We start from the raw sequence: 25,833 nt of genomic DNA, 5'->3' as shown, positions 1-25,833 counted from the left end.
GGAGCTCGCGCAAGTACGCAGACATATACGTATGGATGCTCGCATTCAAGCATAAACAGTGCATACAAACATGGAAACCTATTCTTGTTTTCATTCCATACACACACTTGTTCTCTCCCCTGCACCATACAGTATTTTTGTGTGCATAGACACAGACTCGCACAAAAATACAATCACATGATGGCAGCTCTGAGCCTCTGGCCAAAACAATGAGCCTAACACCAAACATAATAACAGCAATGTCGTAAATCTTCATGGATAACTTTTTCAGAGCAAAAACAAGATACACCAAAGCAACATCCTGTATGACTGACCAAAGGGCTGATGTGGATCTGTTCAGACCTCCTTTACGCAGCAGATAGTTTGACTTGTCATAGTAGGAACAGCACAGGTGTTACTAATAACATTAACAAGGGTTTTGTTCTGTTCAAGTGGCCCAGTAAACAATGACAGTGTGACTGAGAGCCAGCATGTATAAAGCAGTAGTTAATAGTTTAGGGAAATATGCTTATTTCTTGTAGGAGACTTACGACAACAAGATCAATAACACTGACTTGTCTGTACAGTTAATATGAAGCCTGCTTGTTAGCTTAGCTTAGCATAAAGACTAGAAACAGGGGGAAGCAGCTAGCCTTGCTAAGTCCAAAGGTAACAAATTCAGCCTACCAGCTCAAAATGAACATGTTGTTTCTTTTTTGTTTAATCCATACATAAACTGACAATTTCTCAGGACCAGTTGCCAGGCAACCAGCAAGACTACATGAAATTACTAGCCAAGAAATAGTTTGGCACATTAATCGATTTTTTTTTTTTTCTTTTTTAGAATTTAGTTTTTGTACTAAATAAACAAATGAGATATAACATTGGTTAGTGAGTAGGCTGGTAGGCAGATTTAACGGCCTTTGGACAGAGTCAGGTTAGCTCTTTCTCCATTTCCAATCTTTATGCTAAGCTACATATTTAAAGAGCGTGGTATTAATTTTCTTATCTAACTCTTGGCAGGAAAGCGAATTTCCAAGCAAATCGAACTACACTTAAATTTTACTAATGCCTGTGCTTTTCTCTCTGTGATATGTTGTGAAAAACGCATATTAAAGTAGGCTATTTTACTTTGAGGTGCAAATGCAAATGTAAATTAAATGACTTCAATGATTATGTTTATTTTGTTTTTTTATCTTTGTGAGATACTGCCCATGTTCGAAGGCATAGGATACAAATTTCTTCACCTCAACAGTCAATACAATAAAACATAGAAGATAAGAAACATACCTTGATATAAAAAACATAACCCTGACACAATTTCTGTTGATGATGAAGGCCACAGCTTGGTCAAAAACACATTATCAGCCATTTCAGCCAGCCAGAAAACAAAGCTTTTTTGATTTTCCAAATTAAGTGAAAGAGACACCTAGACCTTTATGCACTTTAAATCCTCTCCTTTCCACTGAAAAACACTGCACTATATCACTGGGTTTAATTTATGCTCGGGTACATAATGTTAAAATAAGAAATACATTAAACCACAACAGGATGAAAATATCTGTTTCATAAAGATATGCATATATGTAGGACTGTGCATATATGGTTAAAGTAGATATCCTTTTCCCTCAAGCTTCTTGTGACCTGCATTTGTGCTCTGGCCTACCACTGAACCCCCGAAAGCCTGCTGGGTAAGAATTCTTCCCAGCAGCCAGGCAGGCTGGGATTGGCTGACTTCATGTATATATAGGTTTTATACATATATAGGTTTCTTAGCAAGTCCCAGCTCAGTCTAGTAAAGTTGCTGACCAGTGTTTTTTTTTTTCTGCTCAACCATGCCTCGCATTTGTCCTCTTCGCTTCAGTAACCAGCACGATCCATGCTGTCATATCATGTCTTATCATCCTGCTGCGGAGGTTTTTTTGAAGAGTTCATGTGGAATATCACTTCGAGGATAAAGGAAGGATAAAAGAGAGGGAAAGAGTGTGAGTTCTAATACATGTACAGGACGTGCAAGTTGTGTGGGTGGTGAAAAGTGCATGCATGTGTATCTGCTTGTGGATGACAGGGGAATGAAGGAAAATGACATAGGAAATGTTGACACACTCCAACGTCTTAGAAACACACACATATAAAATTTGCCTCTCAATGATGTCATCCATACACTGCGTGACTCTGGCTCTGACACCTGGCTCTTTGCATACCAAAGTCACCAACGGTTGACCAGGAATGATATCACTCACTCAGAGCTGGAGCACAAAGTAAATAAAAAACTATAGATTGCAACCTGTCACCGGTTTTAGGTAGTTTGATATCCTGACATTTCTTCTTGCCTCTTTACGCACTTTTCTACTCTGTCAGACTGCTTAAGTCCTAATTATTGAATACTGATATCTGTAATAATGCCTGAGGGGTGTGACATGTTACTTAAACCCTATTTTATGATCACATAGAACAGAAAAATTAATTTGACCAATGACACCAAGAGGATAAAACAAATTTTTACCATGCACAGTGGAAGATCATGTTTGCTTGTCTAATGCAGATAAATTTAAAAACATAGCATGACATTTTGGGAAATAAGCTTATTCACTTTCTCCCTAAGAGTTAGATGAGAAGATTGTTACCAGTCTGTTAAATATAAGGCTACAGCCAGTTAGCTTAGCGTAGCAAAAATACTGGAAACAGGTAAAATCTGCCAGCACTTCTAAAGCTCAATAATATTTTTATATCTAAGACTAAGACTAATATTTCATTTGTTTAAGCCATTTAAAAAACAAAAGTCTAAATTCACCATAGCTGCTGCCAGGCAACCGGCGGAACCAGCAAAACCAGTGGAATCCAGGAAGTTACTGCGCCCAGCACATAATTCCTCGTAAAAACACAACTTGTCAAATTTACATATCTGTTTTTTTTACAAATGAAACAAATGAGATATAGCATGTTGAAAAGAAGAGCCAGGCTGCCTCCAGTCTATGTGCTTAGCTGAGCTAACTGCCTCCAGGCTCTCACCATATCGTATAGAAACGCACAGCTATGAGACTGGTGTCTAGCTCTAACTTTCTTTTCCAGTTTAATGTAAATACAACCCCAAAAAGGAGTATTCCATACATTAAAGAGACAAATAAATATTATATGTCCACAGCTAAAATAATGTGTTAGAGCCCCACAAAACCTTCCAAAAGAGTGTCTTAAATATTCACTTAAAAATTACCAAAACATTACATTTACTCATTTGGCAAATGCTTTTATCTTAAGCAACCTACAAGGGAGACAACTTGGGTTTCAGTGTCTCAGCCAAGGACTCTTCAGCACAGACACTGGAGGAGCTGGGGATTGAACCACCAGCCTTGCGATCAGTGGATCACCCGCCCAACGTCCAAAGGGTATTGTATTCACTATGATTTGGAAAGTGACATAATGCTTTTTGATCTTCTCTCTTTTTTTCTGTTTCACAGTAGTGATAGCAGCCATAAAGGAGATATAAATATATTCACATGCCCACGTAAAATCAATTTTAGTCAAGTCTCTCCTGGACCAGTGTGGTGATGACATAATGGAGAGAGTTTTGGCTCCTCTGGTTTCAGCTCAAATGTCACAGAAATATAACCAGACATCATATCTTTGTCAACACAGATTTACGCAGGTCCGGTTTAACTACATTGTTTATGCAAAGCGGACGGCTCCAAATATAGACCTGATACTCATAACCATTTATATTGACACACGGGGCGGGTAAGTCGTGTTAGGGCACATCACTGTAACCTCAGTGATGACCAGGAGCAAATAGAGAGAATGCAAACATGCGCATGAATAAACTGACATAGAAACATCACACACGGTGCACGGTTGTGGCGAAGCATTTATATCAAGTAGTAGATTGCAGTAGATTGGTTTTTACTCAGGGTCAGCAGTGATGGGACAACAGTGATGTTGTCGTGATGCTGGTCTCTCAGATCTGAACTGTAGCACAGCAGTCAGTGGAGCAGAAACAATCCTCTACTGTGAGCTTCTCACCACTTGCTTAAACCACTATTAGCTAGTAAGCTAATGGCCTGTTTGGTTCCTCTTCTTCCTAACTTTTTTTTTTTTCTTTTTTTTTTTTTAAAACTCTTGAAGTGTCCATAGCCCTGGCAGCATCATCGTTTGTTGAGTAACAAAGTCTCCTGGGACCTTTGCCATCCACCTGAACACGGAAACACCCACATCAGTATCTCTGGCTGGTTGACTTCCAGACTTTTCCTGTGTTACTCTGCCTCTTTCTGTTCTTCTACTTGTGTTTTTGGCAGAGAACAGGAGAGCAAGGTGCTTCACAGAAAGTTATTTTGAGTTTATGTGCTCTCTCTCGACCTCCAAAAAGCATAATACGAAAGAAGAAAACCAGCCTTGTGTTCGAGTAGGTTATATTGATCTACTGACCCCTTCTGTTTTTCATGGTGTAGGTAAAAACTTGGAGAATCCTCTCAAAATACCCATTCTATGAAAGAAATGCATATCTTTATACTTAAAATATTTTCCTCTAGTTCCTAAAGGTTTGTATTCGATGGGGCTGTGGTAAAAGCCAATAACACTGTATATGTGCATTAACACAGACTGCTGAAAATATAGTTGGACCACATTTTCTGTGTCAAATCTCTTTTGTGTGCCACATAACTTTTGGAAACAGCAAGGCTGCAGAAAGAGCCAGAAAGTAGGCCGTAATCAGTGGCCTCGATGCTCAACCATATTTCCACTTTGCTGTTGTGTGTTATGACGCTGGATGTGACCTAGTTCTGTTTGGCCAGCATCTGAGCTCTCTGCTGCAGGTTATACTGCATTGCACTCACTCGCTTCCTATAAAACTAAAGCATTTGCTACCCAGCCCTGCTTCCTGTGGTACGCTAGGTTGCAGAAAGAAGCCTGTGGGGATTCGTGCTTGGCTGCAGCAGAGCCAGAGGAGCAGCGGCGGCTTCGGCGCAGCAGTGAGTGAAAATCCACCGCTCAGCACTGACATAGGCTCTGCTGTTTTCTTCCCTTTGCCCTATATGACACACTTAAGTCCTCCCTCTTATCTTCACTTGTTCATATACACATTTCTGATAAGTAACAATAAGTGTAGTCAAATATTAGCAGTTAATGTCCTAAGCTTTATGAATTAAGTAGGTCTATCACAGGAAATATCCTCCACTGGACAGGAGGTGTGGCATTTAGTTTGATTAAAGAGAAGGTAAACTGAGTTGTTAGCATGAGAGGTAATAGTTGGCTATCAGAACACCTCCACTTTCATCAGCAGAGAACCAGAGGAAGATGTTACAGCTTTGGTTACACTGTTTGACAAGTGATCTGTGGCTGCAGTGAAAAATAAAAAACCTTAACCAATGACCTCTCAATTCAAGCAATATTCCTATGGATTTCAACATGGGCAGTGCCATTAACAACTGAGCAATCACACCAGATAAAAGTTAAATTAAAGTAGCACTCCATTACTTTCACACATGAACATCAGTTTACTTGTAGCACTTCTGCACCCTGTTCTATGGGTAGCGCCCTGTTCTATAGATAGCAAACAATTATTTATATTACCCCAAATTAGGTAAGGATTTATTATATTCAAAGGGAAATAATAATATCTGGAATGATTAAAAAAAATAAGTTAACTGCTATTTAAAATAGTTTAAAACAATCTAACCCAGCAAATGCAGTGTACTGACCTATCTTTTTAAAATTAACTTTATATTTACACAAATACATTTTACTTATATCCCTTTAACTTTGTTTAAATTCTGTACTTGAACTTTTAATAAACCTTTTATGTCGCTTTAAACCTTTGTTTCTATATGCCAACCATTAACAAACCATTTAAAGTAGCATTAAACTGTGGTATTTAACCATAAACGTACTCTTTAAATTGTGGTATTTCACCTTAAATGTACTCTTTAAATCGTGGGCCCACTCACACGTACTCACCCATACACACACAAGCCAGCGACAAAATGAACAAAAATTGAACAAATAAACCCCCATTGCAGGCCTGATTGATGCTTAGGTGGCCAAATGACGCACAGGGTCTTTCAGTCTAACCAAGCAAATATAACTGATCAGTACTCACAATAGTCGCAGGTAAGTCACACAACCCGTGTTGGGATCTCCACGCTGATGGAGTGGGCAGGTGGGCTGATGGCTGACCGTGGCGGGCTGACAGGGGAGTCCTCTCTCCGTCCCAGGTTGTCGTTAAAGAAGCTACCAAGCTTCACTTGGCAACCTGAAGCGCTGGCTGGTGACACGGACTTTCTCTAGTGATCCGAAGAAACGTCCAGACCCTAGCTGAGTCACTTTCAGGCTGTTGGCGAAGTTCTGAATGTCTCTTGTGACAACCAACTTAGCTAGTTAGCTAGAAAGGCTAATAATAACACAATATCCTACTGCGTATATTACCAAACTTCTCACAGTACACATACACATTTTCACTGGTTAGCAGTCTTGTGCTCTAGTGTATACAGCGCACTTACTGGTAAACCACACTTTGAACATGTTTTATGACAGTTTTGTCTTTTCTTCCCTCACTTATTCCCGAGCACCGTGCTTAACCATGTCGCTCGCTTACTTTTTTTTCGCCCTACCCCATCACCTAATAAAGTCCCGCCCCCCAGCCAATTGCAATGCAGATTCTTACATGGTTCTTAATCAACCAACCACATATGGTAAAATCCAACAATATAGGATGTACTGTTAACGCCACATTCTCACTATGTACACTGCAAACAAGCTAAGCCTATTTAAAGTGGCAGAAATGTTTAGATAAAACTGAGCATGTCAATTCTGGCCACAACATATTTATTCGGAGTAGGAGAAGAAAATTAGCAACTACAAACTAGAATTGGACAAAAAAATTAAGATCTACTGTTATTTATGAACAGTTTAAATTGCCCTGGGGCTACATACCATTGACAGGGAATATAAATATATAATAATACTAAACAGCTGTATAATGTCTTCTGTGGCTCTGAACAGAGACCCTGTATTACAAGCTAGCGTCACTAAAGTTGACAAAAGAGTGCCTCTGCTCGATAGGAAGTGTCCAACGAAAGGCACCATTGAGTTGAATTGTGGAAATCATAGGATTTTGCATTATTCCTTTTGGAGCCTGACCCATATGTGGGAAGTAACAGTCAGAATATTTTGCCCTCTATTGTTTCATTTGACCATTACTTTTATAAATCGACTCTTGTAAGTCCCCCCATCTTTATGGAAGTGCAATGCAAAATCAGTACAGAGAGTGTGGTTGCTTTTTAATTGGTTGAATTGATTGTACTAGCACTAACACTGGATATGTAAATTGGTGGCTCTGCAGCCATTTTGCCACAATTGTTGACATTTAATTTTTTTTAACCAAATGGGAGATATTGTAATGTTGGACATTCCCGATATCTACCACTCAACTTGACCTGGAGGCTGATGTTAAAGTCCCTCAAAAATCAGTTTTGGTTATTGTTCCTTCACTTGGATGTTCCATATTGCGTTTGCTGTGTGTGTACATATGTGTGCCCTCTTGTGCAACTGTGTATCTGGTGTCCTTTTCCTAGAGTATCTGCATGTTCTTATGTGTGTGTGTGTGTGTGTGTGTGTGTGTGTGTGTGTGTGTGTGTGTGTGTTGTGGGAGTGGAGTGGCACTGAGAGAGAGAGCCTTTTGGGAACAATGGTGGCTTATTATTGGGAATCCCTTGTTTCCCTTTTCTCGGAACTGGCTGTCCTAGTTGTAACATGATCACTGTGACAACAGCGGCCATCACCGTGGCTACAGAGCCACAGGTAAACAAGGGGATGGAGGAGGAGGAGGAGGAGGAGGAGGAGTGGTTCAGATATAGCAGATAGAGGTGAGGAAGAGAATGACAATGAGAGCGTGAGGACAGGAGAGGATGAGGAGGATGGAGCTGCAGGTTGACACAGGAGATGAGAAGGAGCTTGAGGAAGAAAGGTGATAATAGGCAGGAAAAGCATGCACAGCAAGGAGAGAAAAGGAGGTAAGTACAAAAAGAGCAAAGTACCACATGTCATGTAAACAGGAAATAAAAAAGGTTCTACCAAAGCTTAAAAGCAGCCGATTCGCAGGAAAAATGCTGTGAGAGGAAGAAAAACACCTTTATTTATGAATGAAATCTCCTCATACTTGTTGGCCCTTTCATCCCATGTGTCGTTCAGAGTTCTCATGTAAACTATCACTGGCATCAGTGAGAAACTTCTAAAGAAAAACCAAAACAATTGATCGCACTGGTTAAAAAAAAAAACCAAAAAAAAAAACCATAAACTCAGGGTCAGAACATTCTCAAATTTCTTTCAAGACATTTTTCTGCACTGAGGACACAGCAGAAAGCATTTTTTTTTACCATTAAATGACACTTAGCAAAGTCAGAGTAACTCAGTGAATGAGATGAAAAGAGGCCGATGAATGAATGGATTCTGGTAAAGACAGAGAGAGGCCAGAGGAAACAGCGGCGTTCGTCACTGATTCAGCTCCTTGGGGGTTTTCGTTCGTGACACGCTGGCACTGCAGCGGGGTCACTCTGTTCCAGAGCTGTTCCATGACGGACTGTTTTTGTAAATAAGAGGACGCCAGGCTGATGTTGACGTGCAGCAGTGCTGAGTCACGCCTTGAGCTCTGGTGCTCAGGTGAACAAAGTCACCTTGAATGGAGCAGGAGGGACAAATGCTCATGAAAACGTGTTGATGGCAACAGATTTGAGCACAGTACTGACAGTAATAATGAAAAAAAGCTAGAAATAAAACTCAATCTTAATGCAAGCTACTGTTTAAAATACTAGTAATGTAAACTAAGCATGGTTGGTTTGAGATTTACATTTGGCAAGTCATGCACTGATTTTGAAGGAAATACAAATATTTCCTTGTCAAACAATAAAAGAAAAAACAACTGTAATCAGTTAGGGTGAATTTCCTCATATTATGTAATCATTACAGTGTGTTACATCAGTTATATCAGTTGGGGACAGGGGGTTTGAATGTCTCTCTCAAGCTCTCTATTTTCTTTAAGCTCAGTGTAACAAAGGTCCACACAATGAATGTCTTCCCAGGGGGACTGTTCGACAATGTGCTCCATTATCTCCCTTTTGAGCACCTGCAATGCACCGCTGTCACATGATTGGCTGATTGGTTAATTGCATGAATAAGTAAGTGTACGGGTGTTCCTAATAAAGTCCCAAATCCCAATGTCCACCCGCACGGACTTTGAGGGCTTATAGAGATTTCCCGCGTTAAAATCATTAAGTGCATGAAGGGTCTTTATGCTCACTCACTGTAAGTTTGCATTTCTGCAGACTTTGCCTGAGGAAATTACCCACAGTTCATAGCGTTGTAATGTTGAACACTGGGTTACCATGGTAACCTGCCCGGAAGTGTTAAAAAAAATGGTAAACAACTATCAAAGAGTGGGAAAAAATAAGAAGATAGAAGAAGAACTGTGAACAAACAAACATCAAAGGAATGAACCCAAACATTAACATTACAAGAAAAAAAGAAGTTTACATGTGATTATAAATTATATATTGTATCTATTAGTGTGGCTTTCCACAGTATAAATACAGTGTGTGTAGGTATTTGTCCTATTGAATTCCAAATATGTATTCGTCATGCTTATCCAACATTATTTTTGTGTTTACAAACAGGTAGCGGAGGGAGGAAATAAAAAATGCAAAATAAAAAGTCCCAAAACCACAATTATACGCAACATGTTTTGGTGTCATCAGAGTAACATGATAATGTCACAAAGTGCTGTGGGGGTTATGCTAATGATGAAAATCTCACCAGCATGCACCTCATGAGTAGGTGGTATTCATCAGTCTGAAAGGAGCGATTTATGACATGTTTGTGCAGTTTGAGAGTTTGGTGAATCGGACTCTGAACACTCGCATGAACTTGACGGCCTCACAGACAAAAGCGAGAGAATATTGCCTTTGTGAAATGGTTAATGTTTCAAAGTCAACAAAACTATCTGTACTTAGTTATTACAGGGGTCATCAAAAGCTCTCAGTTTCATTTCTCAGCATGTTTCAGTTCTTCGAAAGCAAAACAACGCCCAGGATTTTCTCCTCTCTTTTCCCACTGGTTCCCAGGGTCCTACCAAGCCCATATATCCTCAGGCTGAGCGAGTGGTGAAAGTGCCACCCGATGGTGCACCTACTGCATGTGGTTGAGCGAGAATCCCGGAGGAGGGGCAGAAATGAGGGAGTAGTTTCCCCACACAGTGGTAGTTTTCTCCCCTCTCTGAGCAGCTCCCATACATTCCTCGTAGCATGAGGGGAGCAAGGCCTAGACTGAAGTGGTTGTTACATACCTCTGGCAAAACTCGCGCCCTTTAATCATTGTCATCTAGAAGACGCGCCATCTTTCGTGACAGTCCTGAATGGGAGGCTGTATGACCTGTCATTCTCACAGCTTGTAATCGGAGCCCTGCTTATGTAAACTGTGTGTGTACCACGAAGGGATATTTACTCAGTCGAAATAAAAAGGGAAGTAGATTTGTTTTCACTGCTGTGATATAACCCTTGTAGTGTGCCCTTCTTGTTGTTTTTCTTTAAAGAGACAGTCTGGGCCCTGAAGTGGGTCATAGAAGAATAAATGCTGAGATTATTTTGAAGGAGTTCAAGATCTAAAATTACTGTCTTGTTTTCCCAGAGCTTTCAGATTCAGTGTTGAGGTAGAGCAGGAAAAAAGCTGAAATTCAGTGAACCTGCAACACGATAAATTTAGCTTGATTGCTATATACAAGAGCTGTGAGTCATAACAAAGATACTTCTTGATATGTAGGTCTCCACACACCGTCCATGCTGCCATGTGTCTTCTCTTCCTGTATTTCCAAACGGGGAGTGATGCTCACTTCCAGATTTCCCTCTAAGTCTCTTTGTGAGTTCTCAGATTTCTGAGCCCACAATTTTCATCCAAAATATTGTGTTTCCAAACACGTGACTGTACTTTTCACACAATGCTTTCTTACTATTACCACTCATGCTACAGAGGTAGCACAAGTCTCTTCAGTGTATTTCGAGTTTTTATGCCTCCACGCCGGCGTTTTCAGGTCGTCCGTCCATCCCATTCTCATGGTTATGATATCTCTGTAATTTCCTTCAGGGAATTTCTTCATATTTGTTACAAACGTTCACCTGGACTCATGAACTAAAGAACTGATTAGATTTTGGTGTCTAAAGGTCAAAGGTCAAGGTCAGTGTAACCTCACAAGGAATCTGAGATGAACACAGAAATTCCGATTGTGTACAGTGGGTTTTCCCTAAGCTCCAGGAAGTGATGCTGAGGAAAGTGGTATGAGTGAACAGTAAAGTCGGCCATTAAACCAAAACAATAAGCTCAAGGACACGAGACACCGCTCACATTACACATAATCATTTGAGTGGTTGTTAATATGAAAATATTGATTACAGCAGCTTTAAAAGAAGTTTGTTCCACAGTTCTCTGTATCTTTCCTTAACTTTGAAATTCCACTACTCCTCGGAGCCCTGAGCTACGAAACCACACAAAGAGAAAGAGAGTGTGGTTGATACCAGAGAGCCACAAAGGAGCGAAAAGAGAGCTCATTGCAGAATAAAGAATGCAGTCACTCATCCATTTTCACTCTTCTGCAGACACTGTATACAAGATTTGTGCTCACTCTGCCAATGAATTTTTGATATCCACAGGGGCTATGCTTGAACTGAGGTCCTGTAACAAGACCTGACTGACAGGGAGACCTGCTGCGCCCTCAACCATGAGAACACTCAGTCATTCATCCTCCATTATAAGGTCACAGGGGCCTGGAGCCTTTCCCACCATGCATTGTGCCAAAAGGAAACACTCTGGTCTGGGCGTCATCCATCACAAGGCCCACTCTTCCTTCTGCTTTACCTGACCTGGAGGTTTTTGGATTGTGGGAGAGAAACCTGAGCACCGAGTGAAAAGTTGAAGACTTTTCACATAACAGACAGAGCCAAGTAACTGGAGGCATCTTGCTGTGTGTCTACAGTGTCAACCACTGAGTCAGTGTGCCGTCTTACTAGGACAACATATCCGTATCGCCACGTGAAAACTGACTCACTCCAGTTTGAATGATTTGAAGTATTTTCCGTTAGTCAATCAAACATGCCCGACATTGAAATTGTAAAACCGTCTCAGACAGCTGAGGCCCAGCTGAGGCTGATGGGAATATCGTTTTTCCAGATATTTGGTTATAAATCAAAGTAACAGACGAACCGAAATTTATATGGAAAATCAAGGAATCACCGAAAGTTATTAGATTCTGAGGTGAACAAGAAGGTTGGTGCCAAACTTCATCCATCCAAAAGACATTCACTATAAACCATAAATGCCAGCATCATGGTGATTATTGAGGAAAAGTTAGGGTTCACCAAAGTTATTATAGATTACAGTGTCCATACCAAATGTCATGGCAATCCATCCAAAAAGGTGTTGAGATATTTCAACCTGGACCAGAGTGGTGGACCAAGCAACCAACAGACATTGCTGTCCCAAGTGTGGCTATAAAAGGTCTCGTTCAAGGTTTCACTCAGTAGACACAATTCGTGTGTAATGTTGTGAATTGATTATAAGCAATTATACACTGCACTAAATACTGTAAATAAAGTCCAAACTTCAGGACCCACTCAAAGCTCCAGGCTTCCTGTTTCTTATCTGCTCTGTGCTCATTTTATTCAGATTTTGTTTGGGAATTTGTATCATTGATACGCAATACATGAGAGGATCCTGAAGGCGAGGCCCCGACCTGAGGAAGGCTCCTGTGTCAAAACTTATAAAGAGCTTTGTGTTACGTGTTGCACATTCCTAAATGACCACGCAGCAACTCTGGAGTCAAGTTGTTTTCCAGCAGAACAAAACTACACACACTGCACAAAAGAGGGTGGGAAAGTAAGGTTAATAAGGGCCTAGCAGCAAATTTCTGCTCCAGTGCCCACTATAAGGTTAATCCAGTCATGCTTACACTTTACTGTATCTGTATCTAATGTATACAGGATAAATTATATAAGAGCATTTAAAAGTTTTATTACTGTGGTATTTGTGCTGTTTATTTGACTGAAAGTGACAAAGAAAACAAAATTATATGATGACGATACTACATTGTTTTACTTATTCCCTTTTAACAATGTCCTGTACGTTTCTCATTTTAACAACACTTCAACTTGTTTTGCTGCAGAACAGCCTGAAACTTTTGTCACTCCAACATGTTGCTGGTATGAATGCAAAACAGAGATTTTTATTTTTTTTGTCACCGTTACAGCACAGCAGTCTTATACAACAAACACTTGTTGTGTTTGGACTAAAATTTCCCAAGATAGTGTCGTGTTTCATCAGCTGAAAAGACTCTTCTCATCCTGCTGGAGAGGAACAGATAACAGCCACAGGGCAAAATGAACACCAGGTCAGTGTTTCCTTTGATCATGTTACCAGCTTGTAAAAAGACTGTTAACGATTAAGATCCCTATCTCCTCTTCTTCCCCTCTCTGCACACGCACTCTCTCTGTTCATCCCCCGTAATTCCACTTTCTTTTTTTTCTTTTTTTTTTACCTTCCTCTCATTTTTTTGCTTTCCCTCCCATTTTTTCCTCCACCTGTCCGACCACCTCTCTGCCTCTCACACACGCTCACAATTAGACACGATGGACAAACTGCTCAGACTTGAGAATAGTAAAGCTGTTGCAGTCACATCCATTCACCTGCTGAGATCTGCTGTTGTGGATGTTGTTGCTCGGGAGCTTGGCAACAGCAGCCGAGTGCGCAGGGCTGATTGAGGCTTTGCAGCCCTGTTTCTATTTAATCTCAGGGATCTGCTTGTGTGCGTGTGTGCCTGTTTGTGTGCTGTGTGTGATGTCTCTGCATGTGCCTCCCTGTTTCTTCTCCTGCAACACACTCTACCCTTATGTTTACAGTGTGTCCTGTCGACCCAGAACAATGGGTTCCTTCACGGTGCACGGTGACGGCAGCAGGTTCCCACCAGCTGGGGAGCCAGGTACTCCTCGCTGGCAGTGGCACAGCTTTTAATGAAGGTTGAGCCAGACCACTGGAAAGTCCCTGTGGAGGCTCTGCTCTGGGTAACAGAGAGCTAGAGGCCTCCAGAGTAGATTGTCAGGCATCCTGCAACCCTGAGGGCTAACAACAAAGGCACATACACAACATGAGCGCATAAACACGGTTCAAAGAAAAGGAAATACACAAGGCAGGCAAGATTTATTTTTTTTTACTGTATATTTCCAATGCTTCACCACACACCAAACAGATGACATTTACATTAACTGCATTTTCATATTACGTTTTCAAATGAAAACGTTGTTGAATATGCAATTAAATCGCAACTAAGACAGCTAGTAACACAGCACGCCTTCTGGCACGAGGAATAGTAACTGTCAAAGCAAAAGATGGAAAGATTCATCACTGTAAATACAGCTCAAATAAATCTTCATAGACAGAACACTGACTGAGACGTCCAAACCTGAGGCAGCCAAAAGATCAAAATTAGACTGTCAACTGAACTATGTACTTGGCTTACTTTTAGGACAGATCCGTGGAGAGTAATAGTTTTTACAACTTGTCTAATCATCTGCCAGCGAGTGTTTCTTGCCCCAAAGGAAGTTGTGGCAAAACCACTGTGATCACAGACCTCAACAATTAATTTGATGAGTAATGTTTTATCATAACTAATACAAATTATGCAAATAGGATCCAAGTTGTAATTAACTGGAATTAACTTTTCAAATCAGTGGTTCTGTATGTGTATGGCTATTTTGGTCAAAAAGCTAAAATCTTTGATGTGAAAAAGTTTCAGATTACACAGTGAACAGTCTTTATTGATCAGGCTCCCCAAATTGCAACAATATTTTCCCCTCACACCATGACACATATATAATCCTGCAGATAGTTTCGGTTGGATCAGCATGCTAACATGGTCACAAAGACAATGCTAACATGCAGCATTATCTAATGGTTTATGTTATAGTTTTGTTTTGCGTGCTAACATTTGCTATCTAGCACTAAGTATAAAGTACAGCTGAGACTCATGGGGATTTCATTTGTTTTGCAGATATTTGGTCATAAACTAAAATATTGGACGAATACAAATTTTGACCCCAATGGTAGCGCTAGAGGAAAAAGTTAGAGGATCCCCAGGATTTAGGATTCATCCTCTGGGGACCACGAATGTCAGCACTGAATTTCATGGCAATCCATTTAATAGTTGTTGAGATAGTTCACTCTGGACCAAAGTGGTGCACTGACCGACAAACATTTGCATCCCCGGAGCCAGGTCACTGCTGTGGCTATAAATACAACCTCAAATGGAAAGTGGCAAATGTATTTCTTGTGATTTGGGTATTCTGAGCCGTTCCCATAAACTCAATACTCCATTTCCAGACAGTTAATATGCTGGAATTAATGCCTTCTCTTTCAGTCCAGTAGTAGACTGACCAGGTGGATCCAGGTCACAGCTCTCTTTTCAAGAGAGATGTGCGGTGATGTCGAGGAGCAGACAGGCTGAAAAGACATTTCAAGACCTAAAATATCTGCAGTTTTTCACAAGGAGGATGAATCACAGGTTATATTTGTTGCCGTCAGTGTACTCAGTGGGAGAGGTGTGTGAGAGCATGCACAGTGTCGAGCATGGAGAACTGTAACATGCACACCTACATACTGTATGTACCTGAACTCACATTCAACAAACTCATGCATACAAATGTCCTTATTCAAAGGTCAGATGCATAGACACTCACACACGGTGAAGTAGTGTGAACTGTAGTATCACTGGGGGTGGTGTGATCTCTCTCTTCTTTTCCCTGTCTTGGTGCTGGCGCTGCAGCCTGTACTGCCTGTGTGGGTGCCACCCACCCACCCATCTGTGCCCATTGGGCCCCTCGGGCCCAGAGTCCATCTGGCATCTTCCTCTGTGTCTGTCGAGTTGTCACCTACGACGGCCACCACCGACAGCCTTAATGTGCCAACACTTTTGCTCTGAGAATACAGAGTGACACAGAAGAAAAAAATCTCTGAAGGCAGTGACCTCAGCTTCAACTTAAGGGTTCACAATGCAAATATAAGGTACATACTAAAAACACATTTCACAAACACACAATCATTGAAGTAACTAAGTAGAGAAAAAAGTAACTCAGTAAAGTAACTGATCTTTGTGATGCTGAAGGAAATATATCACAACTTTTCAACACATAAAAACAGGTTTAATGCTAACAAAAAGCTTCAAAATAAAGGCATAAAAAATAGCTCATTAGAAGAAAAATAATTATGCTATGAGTAGATGTTATTTCAACATTAAGGGAAATACAGTTATCCGAGTTCTTGGGGGGGGGGGGTGGGGTGCTAGCCGGTCTCTCTCCAAAGTTAAGAGTCTTGTCAAAGTTGAAACTGTTGTTAATGTGAGACTGCCAGTCGACAAGTCACTGCTCTCAGCCAAGAACAAGTTCAAGCATGTAACTCCCTGTAAAAGCATAACCAATTTTGATGGGTTTTTTTGGTATCAATTAAACAAATGGGATAAAATGTGTAAATTAGTGAGCTTTGTAGGTGTTTTTACTTTGAACAGAGCCAGGCTGGCTGCCCCACCTTACTTCCTGTCTTTATGCTAACTAAGCTAACTGCCTTCTAGCTCTAGCTCTAGCCTACAGACATGAGAGCTTTTCCTTTAAATGTCTTACACAGCATTAATATACTTTTGGTGAATGTTGTTACATATGGGTTTAGACTCACCTCAGAAAACTGAAGACAATGAGATAAAAGAAATAATGGCCTAAATCCTGACTGACGTCTGATGTACTTTCAAACTTTAGAAAGACTTAACCACAGCGTTAAAGGTTAATGGTAGTAAAATGATTTATGGCACCTTGTTTAAAACTATGACACACTCCATCTTCTATATTTTAGATATGCTGAATGCCATGAACTGTTTCTGTCCAAATCTTAACTGTTATCATACGATTTGATGTGTTAATAGATCCCTACAGAGCCGAGGAATCTTTATAGAGTAAAAGTAAGTGGCAGTGATGGATGATATTAACCAGCCTGTGGGATCAGATTTCAGCTTGAGGGAAACAATAGTGCGGCATATGCCCTGCTACATTTAATGGGGATTTCACGGTGCGAGTGGATGAGGCCTTGCTATAGTCTTCAGTATGAGCAGAAGGGATTCTGATGAAGACAAGTTGCAGGTCATTTGCATGTCAAAAAGCCTGGAGACACAAAGACAATAGAGGATTACCAGGGACGCATATAGAAACACAGATGTCAACATATTGAGTCTGACACTGGCGATCATTTATAGCTCTGTTTTATTACAGGGTTGTGCTTGTAAGGAATGACAATTTTGATTGATTAAAAGAGGCGTCTCCGGCTATATTATGCCCCCATTGAAATCTATCTATATGCTATCCCAGTTCAAGTTTTATGTGCTGTAATAGTTTTTCTTTACAGCGAGTTAGATGAGAAGAAAACAAAACAAACTGGTTAATTCAGTTGATATAGTCACATTAATGCTGAATTGCTGCTTTAAATGCTTGAACTTGTCTGCTCTATATACCAAGATGTATATTCAGAGGGGTAATTAAAAAAGAAAGTCTACTCCTTTTCCCAAGCATATAAATCAATCCCTTCTTCGTGAATTAGATCCCTGAGAAGATTTAGGGACCAGCTGTCTTATGAAGTCTTCGAGTACCCATATGTCTCCACTTCGGTCGAATTGGAAGCAGCCAGTCAAGTATAATTGGACGTGTGTAGGCGTCTGGATGAGTTATCGGGATGACTTCTTTTTTTTTACACAGGGATAAGGACTTTAGTCATGAGGTCTGAAAAATGAGCTTCTCATAAGCGGCTGTGGAGAAAAGTCCCTTCATGACTATATGTCTACCTAATATATGTACAGTACAACATGCCATTTACTGAGTCAACGTTATAGGCAACTTGTTATAATGATAAAAGCTTTAGAGGGTATCCTTAGCTATTCTGTTTCCAAGTACTTCAGGTGAGCACTAATGGCACTGATTCACCAGAGGGGGCAGCACCTCCCTAGAAAAAACACACACCACTCCCAAACACTCACTCGTCCTTGCTTCCTGGAAACCCCTCAAACACACACATAAACACAGTCCACACATGCACAAACACATCGTGTCATCGGCCTCTGTTAATCTTGGCCTTCCTGCGCCCAATAATGGAATGACTTACGCTGATGTACGTTAGGTAGGCAAGGAGTGGGCATAAAATGGAAAAGCAATCATATTTTAGAGGCTGCATGTGTGTAAGTGTGTGATGATGCATAACATCCCCTCTCTCTCTCTCTTTTCTTGTCATACCAGCATCACTCCCTCCCCTCCCCTCAACTCTCAAGACACATCTGTCTCTTATCAGCCCTGTTGTAACTGCAGGTTGTCATCCGGTTAATGGCTCCTGTGATGTTTCTCCTCAGCCTCGTCGACAGTTGTGTCACATGTAACAATGTTGTTAACATTACTATAGGCAGTATAAATGAACTGCATACTATATTGGATATGTATATTAGCCTCGCCAGGCGTCCCGAGGGAGTGCTGTCATGTGTATGAAGGATACTGTCTGGGTGTTTCATTAACGTGCAAGGTATTAAGACTTAATTTCCAAACTAACGTGTATCCTCTTTCAGGTACTGTGTCATGCAATCTCTAAAATAATCACCTGTAAGCATGTTATTTTTCACTCAACAACTTTTATCCATTTTGAATAAAATGATCAAGACATCAGACTTATTTCTGTACATAAAAATGGGAGTTTAATTGAAACTTCTGTATCAAAAAATAGCAATATCCATCCTTCACAGCCACAAGTCACACAGCTAAACTGAAAGGTCTCCGATATGAGGCTATGTGACAACTACGAAAGCTGTTTCACCCGTTGTTTAGCTTTCCATAGAACTCAAATTAATCTGGACAGTATAGAAACCAGGTGGATTTCTCTGATACTTAGCCATTCGACACTACCAACAGACTTTTTTTTTTTTTTAAAAGTACTTAAATAACATTCAATGCTCTTTTCATATTTAAGTAAACTTGTTTTATTCTGCTTTACATCGACAACTGCTTCAGTGCATCCTCCACATCTAAAATAAAAAAAAAAAAAAATGTTGAAATGTAGAAATAAGTTATAGGAATGCAAACCAAAGGCCAAGTAGGATATGCAATTTTTTAGGGGGGATTTTAAGCATAGACAATAAATAAATAAATAGCCACAGAGTGTGGAATGTCTACATGTTTACAAATAAATTAATGCAAAGGGGGAGAAAAAAAATGTACACACACAAAAAGAGAAAGAAAAATACACGCTGTACAATATTTGTTGAATAAAAAAAAAGAAAAACACAAAAAAAAAAAAAAAAAAAAAACATAATTGAGTCCATGAATATTGCATTGACTGTGCATTTCACACCCCAAACCCTGAGGGAGGCCAGGGGTGGGGGCCATGTAGTGTTAAGCAGTGAGATGGCGGGAGGCAACAGAACAGAAAAGATAAGTTGAAAGGGGGGGCCATATAGGCCCGCAACAGGCATGGGGGGAAGAAAGGGAGAGAAAGGTGGTGGGGGGGAGGTGTGTGTGTGTTGACATTTTGTAGACATTCAGAAAAGACAGGATCCAGTTTCCAAACACCTGTTCAGGCTATAGAGTGAGTGAGCAGCGTTAAAGAGAGCGACACAGAGTTGAGTCGAGTGTGTTTCAAGTATTCCATTGTCAGGAAGAGCCCCCACCTCCTTCTCTCCTATCTAATGCTATCTTAGCCTCTTGGCTGGGGCTGGTTGGCTTACAGTGATGGAGAGGAGGGGAAAGAAACAAAAAAAACAAACAAAACAAAAATCGAAAAAAAAAAAAAAAAAAAAAAAAAAAAGAACAGCCCAAACCCCTCCTTCCATCACAGCGCAGGCAACTTAACCGCCAGGCCAGGCTCCATAAAACAGAGTTGTTGACGAAAGCCCCCAGAAAAGCAGCTTTCCAAAAAAAGGCACTCCAAAATCAAAATTAAAACATTTAAATAAAAAGGTTTTTCTCCAAGCTCTATGAGAGCAGCCATGTCTGAATAGGAGGGCCTTGCCAGCTGCATATACCAGCCTAGTAACAAAACGAGTAAAATAAAGTTAAAAAGGGGGGAGGGGGAATAAATAGTGCTGGTAAGACCGCCCAAACAGCAAAATGTTTCCCATTAAGGAAACAAGTATAGTCAACTGAAAGAAAAAAGAGGGGAGGGGGGGTATAAGATAAGGAAGAACAAATAGTAATAAATTAGAAATTCCCTACAAAAAGAGGAACATTAAAGTACATTTTCTTGCCGGACCAGTGGAGTCAAGCGCCCAGCCACTGATGGGCCATTAGGGCTACAGGCTGCTGGCCTCAAGTCCATATCACTCCCTCCATCCCCACCTCTTCTTTCCCCAGAAAGTCTTTTCAGTCCATCAGAGCCATCCTCAGAGGCTCTCCTTGCTCGAGCTTGTGCTTGACGAAGAGTCTGTGTCGATGGTCCTGAGGCGGATGTCACCGGCGACCGGCTCCTCTGGCGATTTGGGCGACTCGGTCGTCGCCCTCATCCAAGGGTGGTCGCAAATCTGCTCCAGGGTGGGTCGGTCTGAGGGCCGCAGGGCCAGGCACCATTTGATCAGCTGCTGGCACTCTGAAGGAGGAGAACGAAATGGTTTTGAGGATAAGAGGCTGAGAAATTACTAGGATCTATGGAGTTGAACTGTATGTGATTCATTTTGTATGGATCTGCAACATCCTAGTGTGTAGGCGGCACAGTCAGCCAATGAAAAGAGAGCACACATCCTTGTATTGAGTTAGCTCTCTGGGGTAACTAGACCTGTTACACAAAGTGCACTGAAGGAAATCGCAAGAACCAAAACCTCAGTTTTACTCAAGGTTGATCAATCTGTCTACCAGCCATTTCAGCCAGTAATCCATTATGACTGTGAGGTCTCACTCTGATGTAAACTGATTCATAATACAGTCAAACTGGGAAGTGGATTTGGGGCTGTACCAGTCACTGTGGCTAGAGGGCAACCGTGTTGTGTGTTGTTGTGATTCGACTTACCGGCTGAAATCCTCCTCCTGAAGTACAGTCTCCCTCTGAGGATCTCCTCATCTTGCTCAAAGGGGATGTCTCCACACACCATGTCATACAGCAGCACACCTAGCGACCACACTGTCGCTGAGCGACCATGGTATCTATGGAAGCGGATCCACTCTGGTGGGCTGTACACTCTTGTACCTAAAAATGCGGGACAGAGAGAGAGAGGGGAGGTGATGATGAGCTTGTGTGAAAGGCATCTAGTCATAAGAGTTTATATGTGACATTAGAAGAACATCAGAACTCAAATATGGCAGCAGCAAAGAGACTGAATAAAAAAAATGAAAATAATTAATGTGTCTGAGTCTAAAATGGCTGAGTCATAGTAGAAATGCTTTCCATCTTCCTTTAGCCACAAAACACAAACTGAGTGACCTGCCTGCGTCTCCTCCCTCCCTCCTTTCTTTTCCTACCCCCTCCCTCCTGGAAGGAGGAACTTGGAAACCAAACAAAAAAAAGCAATGTGAGCCCATCACGTGAACCGCCGACTCGGGTTTCACAACAAACAGATGTTACGTGGCACTGACCTAATACCCACAAACTGCGACTGTGACTCAAGGTTTACTAAACAACATAACAACCGGAAACATAAAAGTACACTCCATCTCACAAGCCCGGGATGCATCAGAGATAAAAACAGCCACCAGTAGGATTAATAAAGTGTGAGTCATATCTGTGAATCCATAACATACGCGTCATATATCCCGCTAAAACGCAGGGAGATTTTCATTTGGCAACATCGATTTACATCCGTAATAATAATAATAATAATAAGCTGCCAGACCCCGGGCGAGGAAAACCCTCGACCAAAAACAGACCACTGCGTCACAGCCTCGTGAACGCCTCCATATCTGAATATAGCACAGCGGAGCATCAAGGGCAAACACAACCCAGCCCACACGGATATGTATTCATAAAAACAGATTACTGATCCAGCATCGTAACATCTTAAAACGTCGATTAATTTAATAGGAGGGGGTGGTGGCCACTGCTTACCATCGAAATCGGTGTAGACTGTGTCCTTGAGAATCGCCCCTGAGCCAAAGTCAATAAGCTTGAGCTCCCCGGTGCGTAGATCCACAAGCAGGTTTTCATCTTTGATGTCTCTGTGTACTACACCGCAGCTGTAGCAGTGTCTGACCGCCTCCAAAACCTGGCGGAAAAAGCCGCGAGCCGTGTCCTCGTCCAGGGCGCCCTTCTCAGTGATGAAGTCGAAAAGGTCCTTGACGAGCTCCGGCCTCTCCATAACGATCAGCCAGCCGTCCGCCCGCTCGTAATAGTCCAGCAATTTGATAACTCCGCGAAAAGACGAGCTGACCTTCTTCAGCAGCAGGATTTCCAAAGGCACCATAGATCCATTCTGTAACAGAAAGGGGGGAATTTAGTAAGTACATAGGGATAATAAACTGCCATTCTCCCTTTAACAACACACCACCCCCACCCTGCAGCAGCCGGGGGAGGGGGGGACCAAAACAAACCATACACACAGATCGGGGAAGACTACTTACAATTGTGCCCCACTCGGTCACCCTCTCCTTCGCAACATGTTTCACAGCAACCTGAAATAACACAATAAACAAAAAAACGTAAGCAAATGCTTCAGATATTACATGGAAGTCGCATCATATTTCCCGGTGGCATTGTAAGGGCGCCCCGCTTTGATGGCGCCACATGTAAGATCAAAACACAGACCCACATCCCCGTTCACATTCTTACCGGTGCGCCATCAGAGATCCGGCTGCCGGCGTAGACTGTTCCAAAACCTCCGCTGCCCAGCACAGATCCCACTTGGTAAACCTTTTCGAAGGGCTCCTTCTCAACTTTGACTGCAAGTAAAAGTGAATCGTGTTAAAGTGCAATATTTCCACAACAAAACACCGCTTAGTGTGAGGTCAAGTTAGCTATCGTTTACTAGCTCGTCAGCTGCAACGGTGGTGGCTCACTCTAAATTACCCAAGCGGAGTAAAAATACATTTCACAAGCCACTTCCCAGCTGTTAAGTCACAATTCCAATATAAAGGTGAGGAAAACGTAACATTCAGTAACGGTAACCTACCTGGCTGGAGCTGTATTTTCACTGGTAGATGGTCCATACTTGAAGGATTGCAAATATGCGAAAATGAACCAAACTTTGACAGCAACATATTCGAGCTGAAAAGCCGGCGTAGACGATCCCTATTCACCCGTAGAGAGTCAGAAGAACAGATATAGTATGAGCAGGAGTGAATTCAGGCTCAGTTTAAATGGTGGTGCGGACCGTCTTGGCTGCAAACGAATAATATATCCAGTCCAGCAGTGCGCCAACTCCGCCGCACCGCGCCCGTCAAAGTCGTGTCACGACCGTGAAGTCGTACACCGTTTCCCGAAAACCGGCATGAAATCTGACTTCTGTGTCTCGACTCGAGCACCTCCGATGAAAACAGTCCTCTTAGATATGTAAAAAAAAAAAACCAAACACTCCGATGTGTATGGTAGCCGTATCGACCGTAGACTGCGTTTAAAGGCCCTCCGCAGTGTGTAGTTATCCTGAAGAGTGGCCGCTGTCTGAGCTTTGGCGCGGTCTTCCCAAGCCAATATTTTGACGCGCAGTGGGATGTTGGTATCCCTCCGCCAACCAATACAAGTCGACACTTCTGTTTAATTCCAACGTGAAATCGTTATTTTTCACTAGATACACATTTAAATAAAACTGTTGGGTAAATCTTATTATTCTATCACACCTTTACGCAAAAATATCATCGAAATAATCCTTTTCATCGCGCACTACTTTTCTCATAGTACTAGACGCCCAAGAATCTCTTGTCTGGGAGCTTTGCACTGTGTTCACTATCGACTCGGAGGCTACGACCAATTGGATGTCGTATATAAATACCGTGTTTCGTATCTGGACCAATCCAGAAAAAGTTTTTTTAGTAAAGCAGGCATTTGAGCGCACGTGGCGGCAATTCTGAGCCATACTCTCCCCTCCCTTTTCCTCCGCAGCTCTGCAGTCAGAAACACACACACACACATACAGTTTACGGTTGGAAGGGAAAGTTCAGTTGATACTATATTTCACCACAAACTACTGACTACCTCTTTCAAGTGTCTCTTAGTTATGAAGTGTGTACCTAAACTCAGTTGTGTTTTTTGTTTGTTTGTTTGTTTTTGTTTACATTTTGTTCACCTGCAGTGTACTGCCCCCCATAATCCCTAACAATTTAAAATGAGCAGTTGGACCTTTATTGTTATACAGTTGACATCAGTAGTTATTTAAAGATGTAGAATAAAAAGAAAGACAACACAAAAGAAAAATAGTTCACTAATGCAGCAACAATGATAGTTAACTATATATTTTTAATTAACCAAGAAAGATTCACTACACAAAAGAATCATAGGCAGCAATAACAATGAGTAAGCATAATACAAAATATACCAAAATCAGAATTCAAAAGGGCATAGTTTATAGAATCATTAACAAAATTTGTAAAACAAATTATACAAAATATTGTGTCCTAGAACTTGCACAAATGGCACCTTAAAATAACCCAAGAACTGTCTGAAAAACATAAAAATAACTAAATAACACTATTCTAAAACAATGATTTAATGAGGCTAACGCATCTAGATTCTAAATTACTCCAGAACATGAGCAGCCATTAGAAATTAGCATTTGCATTTGCCTAATAGTCTCAAAATTGAATGATGAGATAGCATATCAATAAGCTATATTACACACGATCACTATTTGAAGGATGATACATAATGATGATATGTGAGGACACTATGTCATGCAATGACATGAGCATGAAAACAAAACAGCATAGTATTATGATAACAAGAATAGCACATGAAAACACAATCCAATGGCCAAGGTTTGTGGAGCCAGCTGTCCCATTTCAGGAGGTAAACTTTCCAGTTTTACTGTCACATATCTATCGTGACCTTGGGTCTCGATGAACTTTCCACTCTTTATCTTCTGCTGCCTCTGATAACCACTGTGTGCATATATGTGTATATATGTGTGTGTGTGTGACCACTAACCAAACAGAAGCATCAGAGAGTTCCAGGGAACCTTATCTTGCTATAGTCCTGCCGACTGCAAAGTTATGTAAATGTGAACACACACACACGCGCACACACACGCATGATGACACACACACGCACGCACGCACGCACGCACGCACACATGCACGCACGCACGCACACACACACAGGCAGCATAAAACAGCCTGTGGGCTAACATGCAGTGATGCTCTATATTCACCATATGATAATGTACATATTACACTGTCAAAATACAAAGTTTTGTGTTGTGCTAAAGAAACTGTGCCAAGAGAACAGACATACTGTATTTGCGTTTTAACAGATATACTACTATGTTCATGCAGACTATGAGGGGGCATATGAAAGAACCTCAAGGGTCGATTTGCTTTTATCTTGTAAAACATTAGCATAAATAACAAAGAGTTCAATGCATTAATGGATTATGCTTCAAAGAAAATGCGTTCAGCCCTGCACCAGGGTTAGCAACAGCCTATTCCCTGCAGGAACACCTTGCACCTCTGCTGCACGATCATTCTGTGGTCATGGGTTTATTTTCGGATGCACTGCGGCTCTGACCCATACAGTTGTTATTAGTAATTGCTTGTAATACTGTAGCTCTTTGAAGTAAAGCTTTTTAAAAAATGTTCTTTTACTCCACAGTTCCATCAAAATCTCTTACCAAATATGCTAGTATTTCCATGT

At 41.3% G+C, this 25,833-nt stretch overlaps 1 protein-coding gene across 1 annotated transcript; it reads right to left on the bottom strand.

Moving 5' to 3' along the window:
- Positions 1–19,344: 19,344 nt before the first annotated feature.
- On the bottom strand, positions 19,345–23,631 carry pim3 (Pim-3 proto-oncogene, serine/threonine kinase). The gene is made up of 6 exons (XM_022749768.1): positions 23,162–23,631; positions 22,822–22,931; positions 22,614–22,664; positions 22,102–22,465; positions 21,070–21,246; positions 19,345–20,652 (listed from the first exon to the last, which is right to left on the bottom strand). Exons 1-6 carry the CDS (start codon positions 23,247–23,249, stop codon positions 20,450–20,452), a joined length of 993 nt encoding a protein of 330 aa, XP_022605489.1. The 5' UTR covers positions 23,250–23,631; the 3' UTR covers positions 19,345–20,449.
- Positions 23,632–25,833: the final 2,202 nt, after the last annotated feature.

This window comes from Seriola dumerili, unplaced genomic scaffold (assembly GCF_002260705.1).
Source record: "Seriola dumerili isolate Sdu_G_001 unplaced genomic scaffold, Sdu_1.0 BDQW01000138.1, whole genome shotgun sequence".
In the NCBI taxonomy this organism is placed as follows: domain Eukaryota; kingdom Metazoa; phylum Chordata; class Actinopteri; order Carangiformes; family Carangidae; genus Seriola; species Seriola dumerili.
Note: the sequence above shows the minus strand (reverse complement) of the source record. Positions and strands in the feature narration are given on the sequence as shown.

What these genes read in the sequence shown, in the direction of transcription:
- pim3 (XM_022749768.1), bottom strand. Translation starts at nt 23,249, where the DNA reads ATGTTGCTGTCAAAGTTTGGTTCATTTTCGCATATTTGCAATCCTTCA. An exon ending in GAAAATACAGCTCCAGCCAG is followed by an intron (nt 22,932 to 23,161) that starts GTAGGTTACCGT and finishes TTTTACTTGCAG; the next exon opens with TCAAAGTTGAGAAGGAGCCC. An exon ending in AGTCTACACCGATTTCGATG is followed by an intron (nt 21,247 to 22,101) that starts GTAAGCAGTGGC and finishes CCGCATTTTTAG; the next exon opens with GTACAAGAGTGTACAGCCCA.